The 8962-nt window shown below is 45.3% G+C and overlaps 1 protein-coding gene across 1 annotated transcript; it reads right to left on the bottom strand.

Moving 5' to 3' along the window:
• Window positions 1-3396: 3396 nt before the first annotated feature.
• RAB19 (RAB19, member RAS oncogene family) lies at window positions 3397-8857 on the bottom strand. The gene is made up of 4 exons (XM_074901999.1): window positions 8645-8857; window positions 8321-8533; window positions 7300-7483; window positions 3397-4931 (listed from the first exon to the last, which is right to left on the bottom strand). The coding sequence occupies exons 2-4, from the start codon at window positions 8513-8515 to the stop codon at window positions 4666-4668; spliced, it is 645 nt and encodes a 214-aa protein (XP_074758100.1). The 5' UTR covers window positions 8516-8533; window positions 8645-8857; the 3' UTR covers window positions 3397-4665.
• Between the last annotated feature and the right edge of the window lie 105 nt (window positions 8858-8962).

The raw sequence follows: 8962 nt of genomic DNA, 5'->3' as shown, positions 1-8962 counted from the left end.
TACCTAAGGTGCAGAAACTGGAGACCAATGAGAGTAGCGTCAAAATGAAAAAGGTATAAAGACCCCATAAATTCCACCAGCAAAATCTTGATTTTGAAACAGATCTTGAGAGAGAGAGAGGCATGCTCTCACTATGCAATACTATACAGTTTGGTATAAAATTCTGCATCTTGGGGTAAATGCAGAATAAGTGTCTGCTGCCCATTCTCATTAGTCTGAATGTGATCATACAAGCAAAGAGCACTTCTTAGAACCTCTGCTGCTTTAGTTCAGATCTGGATAGCACAGCTCTTTCCTGCGTGCAGCCCAAGGTACACTGTAATCTTGCTGAGGGGATGCCTGGTTCATCTAATGAAACAAAAACTTCCCTGCTACAGCAGGCACAAAACAGATTTCTGTTTGGAGGAGAGGGTGAGGTATGGAGTGTCTCATGTTCAGAACAAAACTTATATATGTAGAATTATTAATGCTGCAGCAGCTTAAAACAGAGACTCCACCTGTATCCCTTAGGAGTGAGATACAGTACAGGGCTGTGCTGTAAGAGTCAAGCTGCTGCAGTCAGTTTGACTCTGATGCTAGCACTGGAGAGGCATTGTTAAACTGTAGTTGCAGTGAGCCTCACTTTGGATAAGCAAAACTGAGACAGATGTGACAGTGAAAACTGTAATAAGCAGTGATGTTCATGGATGCAGCTGTATCAGGGGAATGTGGGATTGCAAATATGCTAAACTTGTGCCCCTGCTTGCTGCTGTTACCCATGAGTGTGGTATTTGTCACTCCCAGCCAAGCCAGAATCAACACCTGTTTGGCACTAGCTTGATAGGATTGCATAGACAGAGCTTGTGCAGGCAGCCAAGTTAAGATTGATTTTAGAATAACAGCACTAGAAAATGTGCTTTTAAAAGACTTTTTAAAGGTCTACTTCTCAAACTGCAAGTTCCTATTGAAAGTTGAAGTGCTTTTAGATAAAAGGGGTTCTTAGCCTGTCTAAAACTGCTCTCAAAGGACTCTGATATCCCAGCACTGCCTGTTGTAGCTCCAGTCCTTAACACACTTGCTTGAGAGAGGTGCCTGAAAGTGGCTTCAGGAGTTGGTACACTGAGCAATGAGTATTAAAGCCCCCCTGCCTGCAGCCAGATGGGGTGTTCTGGGAACAGAGATATAAAAACCTGCCCCTTGGCAGCTAAACAGTGCTGTGGTTAGAGCACTCATGGGGCTGGGGGACACTTCTGTTTCAGTTCCCTGTCCAAAAGCACAGGCATGCATCTCCTGGAAGGAGGCTCCAGGATAGAGGTCTTGATCTCTGTTCAGGGCCTGAAAATTGCTTTCTCTGTCTCCTTTCCAATGATGTTGAAACATTAACTGGAATGATTAGGTAAGAACTTCAGCTTTTGTTATTAAGAGCCAGTCCCCTATGTATGAAGAAAAGCTTGACCCCACTGGCAGTGCCACATGTCTTCCACATCACTGGGTTGCAGTTATGTTTGCTTTCAAGCCAGTCACCTTCTGGGATGTGTCAGTGTTCACTCCATTTAAAAATACTTCTGGGATTTTATTTTTTTTTTTACCTTGTTATGTGGATGGGTGCTGCTTCAGTCTCACCTGGCATGGCTGTGATACCAATGCAAGTGATGTGTCACAGCTTAGATTCAAATACTTCTTGTAATTGGTAAAAATTTAACAAATAAGCTCATCTTCAAGCTGGATGTGCACCTCATAAGACTGTGGGACAGTCATTGTTTATGGAATAGCATTGTAAACAACATTACAATAAGCTGCACTTTCTACAAGTGCATTAATGATGCTGTCAAGAAACACACTGAATTTGCATATAGTGTTGGGGAACAAAATTGTTAATAGAAGGTTCCAGAGCAGTTAATGGTACTTGCAGTGTCACAGCCACATGCTTCCATCTGCTCTGTGGTGGGGAAAGGCACAACTGCAGAAGTTACACTGTGCTTATTTTTTATTCTAGTAGTTGTTGTCTTACACTCTAGAATAGCAATAAAGGGATTTTTTTTAAGTTTATAGCTTTCTTCATGTATTACCTCATGAGTAATTCTGTCTACTCGTATACACTCTGAAGAATCTTCTCATTAGCAACTGCTGCAGCTTGCTCATTCACAAAGACAGCTTAAAAAAAAGTGAGCCTATGGAAACCATTCCCTGTGATCACCCAAAGGGCTTGTGGAAGATGCCAACCAAAGAGGTCACACCCCTGGCTTAGCTGCACAAAGGGTGGGTATTTAAGACTAGTTTCTTGAAAAAGTAGTAAGGAGCCATCACACCTGTTAAAGGGAACGGCACAGCTCAAAGCCTGGTCACAAGCATGCTCTCCCCCACCCTGTGTCACACAGCCTTCTGCCCAGGAGGGATGTACTCTGCAAGCAGCTCTGTGTGCAGGACAAGAACAGTGGGAGCCCTGTAACCTGGCAGTGCTGGGCCCCTGAGGGAGCATTGACCTGCAGCAGTCTCCATACTGAGGGTAAGCAAAATACTTCATACAGTAATCTCTAATTAGGGCAGTAAACCCAGTGAGCCATACAAAGGTTAACACTCTGCTGGTAAGAGCCATCCTCTAATTCTTGGCTAATGAAGGAGTATACAAGATGAACACAATACTCTTCTGTTAAGGTCTCCTGGAAGATTAGTATTTGTTGCAAATACTATCTCTGGTATATCAAATAGAACAAAGTTTGCTAGCAGTTTAAGTGTGGGTACTAAAAAAAGTAAAGACTGCCGCATTATAAACTACTACTAGGAATAGTTTGGATTTTAAACACACAAGAATATTAAACTTAATTTGACTGTTTTCCGAGTGACAAGAAGTGTAGAAACTAGTTTGGAAACTGGATTGCTACTTGTTCAGCTGTGTTGAAAGGTCATGGTGATTACTGTTGCTTAAATATGCAAACTGAAATGCCAACTGCTAGGCTAGTACCAAATCAAGATGAAATTAAGATTTGAAAAGGAAACATCAGAAAGAGGATGTCTGGAGAAGCAGCGTTCTCCACAGCAGACTATAGCAAAAGGCTTAGAGGCTAGCACTGACTATTAAACCCTGCTCTTTGCAGGTGATGACAAAGAACCTGGCCAGAGGAAGCATTAATATCATCAGAAATACTTGCAAGACTATAAATCAGTGATTCATTCTGCTTTATTTTTTTGTGCTTCTTAGACAAGATTTTTCCAGAAGTATTTGCTACGATTTTCCTTGTTTTTCAACAACTTGTGAAGCATGGGTAGACTGCCATAAGCTAGCAGCACACCAGCCTTCCCAGGGCTTCTTTGCAGGTAACCCAGACTGTTTTACCATTACAGAGTTTGAGTTCCAGTTTGTAGCTTAACAGTAACAAAGTGATGTGCCTTGGTACATGTGGAGTGCAGTCAGAAAACTTACTGTTTAGTATTTCTTGCCTCCCTCTCCTTCCCTGTTTCCATCTGCTGGAGAAAAAAAACAAAAAACAAAACAGCAACAAAAAAAACAATGAAACCCCCCCACAATAAAACAAACCCTTCATTCAGTTCCAGTACATAGCAGTGAGCCCTCAAAAAGCAGAGCTTGTATTTGGGAGGAGTAATAAATACAAAACCATCTATTGCTACCAAGGTGTTCGGTCTCCATAGCAGTAACATACATACTTGCCTAGGGATAACTTTCTGGTATGCTCCATACCATTCCCCTACAGCTGTAAGGTGAGGTTACATGATTAAACCATCTTACCCCTTGCTGAGTCTTACAGGAGCTTGAATCTCTTCTTCACACTTGAAAGTTACAGGCATACTCTCAAGCTGCCACTGGCCCATCACACTAACTACAGAAGGCTTTTGATTAAAATGAGCACATCAAAAGCAAGACAGGAGTTGGGGGAGGAAAACATCCTTTCATCCCAGCATTGATTTAGGCCATTACTGCTGCCTTAGAAGCATCACTACATCTAGCAAGTCTATGTAGCAAGACAGAGATCACTACTGGAAACAACTGGTAGAGTGCAAAGTGAAAGACAACTTTTCTCACCCCAGGAAAAGGGTTGAGACCCTGGTGTATCATACTCTACCCACTATGAAACCCCAGGGATGTCTCCAGGTTTGTCTGGTGAGGAAGTCAGTGCAGCTGTGAAATCATGGCCTCTTTCACCAATGTTACTAAATTCATTGGGATGGGTGGCTACATGTCTCACATCGGGACCACCCCTAAATGACAGTTTAAGCAGCAGTGGGTTAGTGCCGTGAAAGCACTTGTCAGACTTTTTAAAGCTACTGGCAAAGAGTAAAGTGCTTACGCTAGAACAAACAACATAGCTTAGGAGGGTCAAACCAATGCAGAGCTCTGGTGCAAATTTATCTTCAGACACAGCCAGAAAATCATTTAAGGTCATAATTAAAGGCAGTAATTTTTACAATTCTCTTTGGTTAAGGCAAGGTCTAGCAGCTTCGCAAGTCCTCTCAGCTCAGATGTTTCTGTTAAAGTATCAGCTGCCGTGTTCAAAGCAACCTGCGCTACCAACAGCATCAACAATCTCTGAAGATACTTGCAAGCCAAACTGCAAGGCAGAGGTATCAAGAGAGACAGCTTGAGGCCACATAGCACACTTCCATCAATTCAATAAAATGAAATCAAACAGCCTCAGGAGAATGACAACTTCCAAGTTCTTCCTGAAATCTCTAACAGAGGCACTGAGTCTTCTCCACACTTGGGCTGGCAATCACCGGCCTGGAATCAAGATAGATGCTGTTTGGAGGGTTCTCTCCGTGAAGCTGTAAGGTATTTCGGGCTATTAGCTCCTTAGCCATTAACATGAACACCTCTTCTACGTTTTGAGCTTCTTTTGCTGATGTCTCCAGTACAGCTAGGAGCCCGTGTTTCTCTGCCAACGTGCAGGCATCTTCAAACAGGACTTGGCGCTTATCCAGCGAATCTGACTTGTTCCCTTAAAAGAACGCAAATAGATAATTCAGTAATTTAGTCTCTCAAACATTAATCTTTAAATGCAATACAAGAATTCTATTTTGTTTAAACACTAGATCTTTTAGGAACAGGAGTTACTAGAAAAACCAAGATGTGAGCACATCAGAGCTACAAACATAGAATGTGGATCAAAACTGCAGTATCATATGATATCAAACAAGTTAAAATCCAAACAAAAACTGAAAACCTGTGTTCATCTAATTACTTGCTGTAGGTAATAGTGCCAGAAGATTATTTGGAAGCAACTGTTCGTCCCTATTCCCTAGTCTTTTTAAACAGTAAGTAGCATTTAAGTTAAATATTTGAAAAAAGATACAGATCTTGCAGCTACAGTGACTGCACACAGCAAAAGAAAGCAATGTTGCAAAAAGTTTTATTCCTCACTCAACCTTCAATGGAAGCCACACATGTTATGCTATTGTCAAGCTACCTTGATGCATCTCAGAGTGGATGCTCAGCTCTGAAGATCTGGAATGTTGTTAGCCTATAGCATATCTCCTCAAGAAAACCCCCACTAAAACCCAGGAAGAATCTGCTCAACTGTTAATCAGATTTTAACATGACCTATTTGTACAAGTCAATAATTTTAAGATGATGTTGAAAAAGACAAGAATTCACACCAGCTATCTTAATGTTTAAAATGTATACTTAAAGTTTCTACATGTCTAGCTTAAATTTTTACTTGAAGCAGTTTAGTCAAAATATGTCAGAAGTCATGAAACACCTCAGATGTTAAATACACCTTTGTGTATTTAAGTAGTTACAGCACATATGAAATTATCATCAGTTCTGGTACTTGAAGTACCTGGCTGAAGTCTACATTCATAGTTTCAAGACAACCCTTCATCAAATTCAAGATCTGAATTTGAAGCATATATAAGCCAACTCCCCTCCCATTATGTCCCTTTCAGTTTTTCTAAAAGGAAAGAAAACCCAAACAACCCACCCCCCAAAAGAAAACCACAACCCCCAAAAAAACCACTTTGCTTGAGGGTTATTTGCCTTTTTAAGAGGAACCTCCCCTTCATTTTCAGGTGGGAAAGATTTTTTTGAACTTTAAATTAATTACACATAGTCATGTTGTACATCTTTCTAGTGTGGTTAACTAGCAAGGTGTATAACATGACTATGTGTAATTAAATGTACAAAGACTTCCTGCTAAAGTAAGTAAAGCAAACAGCACCAGCTTTGGAAGAAAGCACCAAGCTGGATCCTTGGCAAAAGCTTTATTTTTACCAATTTCAGAACTTCTTTCTTAAAAAAAAACCCAAACCATCCAACACCAGCCCTGACCACACACACAGACAGGCCTTGTTCTTTAGATTAATGAGAAAAGTTTAAAAACTCTGCTAAAGTTTAGTGACAATTCTTCCCCTTACCCCCCCGCCCCCCCTTCCAAGCACTACAGTTACAGGCAGGTCAGAATTTGTTTCTTCAGAGGCAGAACCACCACAGCAGCAGTTAAGTAACTTGCTAGGAGCAGGAGCAGCAGCTTAGGCCCCATGCCTGCTGCGCTGTGGGGCTCTGGGCTGCCCGTCCTCAAGAGCCAGTCTGGCTGCTGCACGCGCTGCTCGGCACGGTGCCACAGCGGAACAGCAGGCGCAGTGGAATGTAAAGAAAGGCTCTGTCATTTTACTACCCTAGTTCTCTCATTTGCAGCTTCTTCCTTGGCAGAGAGAAGAGCAATAATAACCTGAAACACAAAGGGAAAGAACCACACTGCTTCCTACCAGCTCCGTTCTTAGCAATTTCTATCCATTCCGTTCCGCAAGAGGCAAAGTTTCCTAGTGGAATAAACAAGGAGGAGGAACACAAGCAACAACTTCATGCTCTGCAAAAGCCACGTCCCCATCTACTGTCTTACCTGATCCGAGTCCCATTACAGAGCAATGCGCATGCATATCAAAAGAACAGAGAGGAAAGATGAGAACGAGGAGTTGTGTTGCTCTGTCCCCTTCATCTTGAATTACTGAGCTGCTAAATTCCAGCACATCAGGAGTACAGGGTCAGACTCAACTGCAATTCTAACCTCAGTAAGGTCGTCCATGCTTGCTAGACTAACAGCAAGCTTGTTGCATTACTCCAGCACGAAAGGAACAAGTAAAAAGTTTTCGCTGTCTGTAATGGGCTTGGTCCTGTCAGGACTATGCTGTGACTTTCCTCATTTTTTAAGCTTAGGCCAAATTGATACTCTTTCTGATCTTGTTTAACTAAAACTACATTCTTCTTTAATGCATAGTTTATAGATGCTTTAAGTAGTGGTGGGAAAGTGAAGGGTTTTTTTTACACACATTAAAAAAGCTACATAATACTGAAAATTAGATTCCTACCAATTAACATCATGACCAAGTTTGCAGCACCATACTTTTCAATTTCATGAATCCAGTGAGGAATGGATTCAAATGTGGACCTCCTAGTAAGGTCATAGGCAAGGATGGCCCCGTGGGCACTCCTGTAATAAGACTGTGTTATTGTCCGGAACCGTTCTTGACCAGCTGTGTCCCACACTTGGATCTGTAAGAGAAAGGATACAAGTTGTAAAGACCAGCAAATGCCCCTTTCTAGGTGTGTGGCATCAGCATCTACACCTTTGAAACCCCTTGTCTAGGGGGCTGCTAGACCTGTCCCAGCTCACTCTACCACACCGAGGTGTGGCTTTGCCCTCTCTAGATCTGAAGAGACATTTAACATGCCTGTAAGGACAATCTACACAGACCAAAGAGAAAGCTGCAAGGGTAACCCCAGCTTTACAAAGAGGCCAAGAACCTAATTGCAGCAACTGTACTAAAAGACATGGAGCATTACAGCCTCTTAATAGGAAAGGAAGAGGAGTTAAGAAGCCCTGATGCAGGGCTAGGCAGAGCACAGCTGTGTGAAGAGCAGGCATCTGAACTTTCATTTGCACACAGAAATAAGCATTTCCTTCTGATACTTGTCTTAAAAGTCTTCATCTTCCCTCAAATCGAGCACACATCAAAGCAAAGCCTTTGCAAACTAGAAATTTTCCTCTCCTCAGTGTTCCAGCCCAAACCCCCACATCTTTGAGGGAGAGAAGAGACACCCCCTCCAAGCCAGAGCCGGCTTTCAGGCAACTCCCCGCAGGCAGAGCCAGACAAGCCACGAGGGCGAGTACGAGCCCAGATTAGAGTGACTGCCTCCCCCAGGGCGTCCTTCTGAGGAGAAGGCTCCCCTCGGCAGCAGCCCTGCCTGAAAGGCGGCCGGCTCGTAGCCGCTGCCCTCAGCGGGGCCGAGCAGCAGATGCGGCGCAGCCCCCGCTGCCCCGGGCCCGCACGGCGCTGGCGGGCGTTCGGCGCTGGCCACCGAGGGCCCGGGCTGGCTCCCGCCGCCCACCTTCACTTTCTTGCCATCGATGTCCATGGAGCGCACGGTGAAGTCGACACCGATGGTGTTCTGCTGCTTCTCGTTGTACTGCCCCGTCTTGAAGCGGTGCACCACGCAGGTCTTGCCCACGTTGGAGTCCCCGATCAGGATGATCTTGAAGAGGTAGTCGAAGGCATCGTCCGCGCCGGAGCCGGGGAAAGGCATCGCGGGTCCCAGGCGGGCCTGCGGCGGGGGAGCAGAAAGGAGGAAGAGAAGGCGCCGCCCCGACCCAGCCCTCGGCAGCCGCGGGGCCCCCGTCCCGACCAGCCGCCCCGCTCACCTGCTGGCGCTCACCTGCCGGGACAGGTAGCGCCCGCTTTGTACCGCCCCGGCCCTCTGGGGGGCGGCGGGAAATGTAGTCCTAGCCCTGGCCCTGGCCCTCGCCCGGGCCCTGGCCCTCCTCCTGCCCCGCCCCGCCGGCGCCGCTCGCTCCCCTGCGCTGCGAGGTGGGAGGCGGGCGAGGGCCCCGGGGCGCGGCGGGCCGAGCTGTGGAGCCCGCCCTCCCGGAGGCCTGCGGGGGCTGGACTACAACTCCCGCCGTGCCCGCGGGCCTCCCGCCGGAAGAGCCGCCTCCCCCGACTTCCTGAGGGCCGCGCTGGCCACCGGGCCCGG

Source organism: Athene noctua, chromosome 3 (genome assembly GCF_965140245.1).
Source record: "Athene noctua chromosome 3, bAthNoc1.hap1.1, whole genome shotgun sequence".
Taxonomy (NCBI): domain Eukaryota; kingdom Metazoa; phylum Chordata; class Aves; order Strigiformes; family Strigidae; genus Athene; species Athene noctua.
The sequence above is the reverse complement of the archived record's forward strand: the minus strand, read 5'-3'. Positions and strand labels throughout refer to the sequence as shown.

What these genes read in the sequence shown, in the direction of transcription:
- RAB19 (XM_074901999.1), bottom strand. Translation starts at nt 8,515, where the DNA reads ATGCCTTTCCCCGGCTCCGGCGCGGACGATGCCTTCGACTACCTCTTC. An exon ending in TCGATGGCAAGAAAGTGAAG is followed by an intron (nt 7,484 to 8,320) that starts GTGGGCGGCGGG and finishes TTTCTCTTACAG; the next exon opens with ATCCAAGTGTGGGACACAGC. An exon ending in CTTGGTCATGATGTTAATTG is followed by an intron (nt 4,932 to 7,299) that starts GTAGGAATCTAA and finishes CGTTCTTTTAAG; the next exon opens with GGAACAAGTCAGATTCGCTG.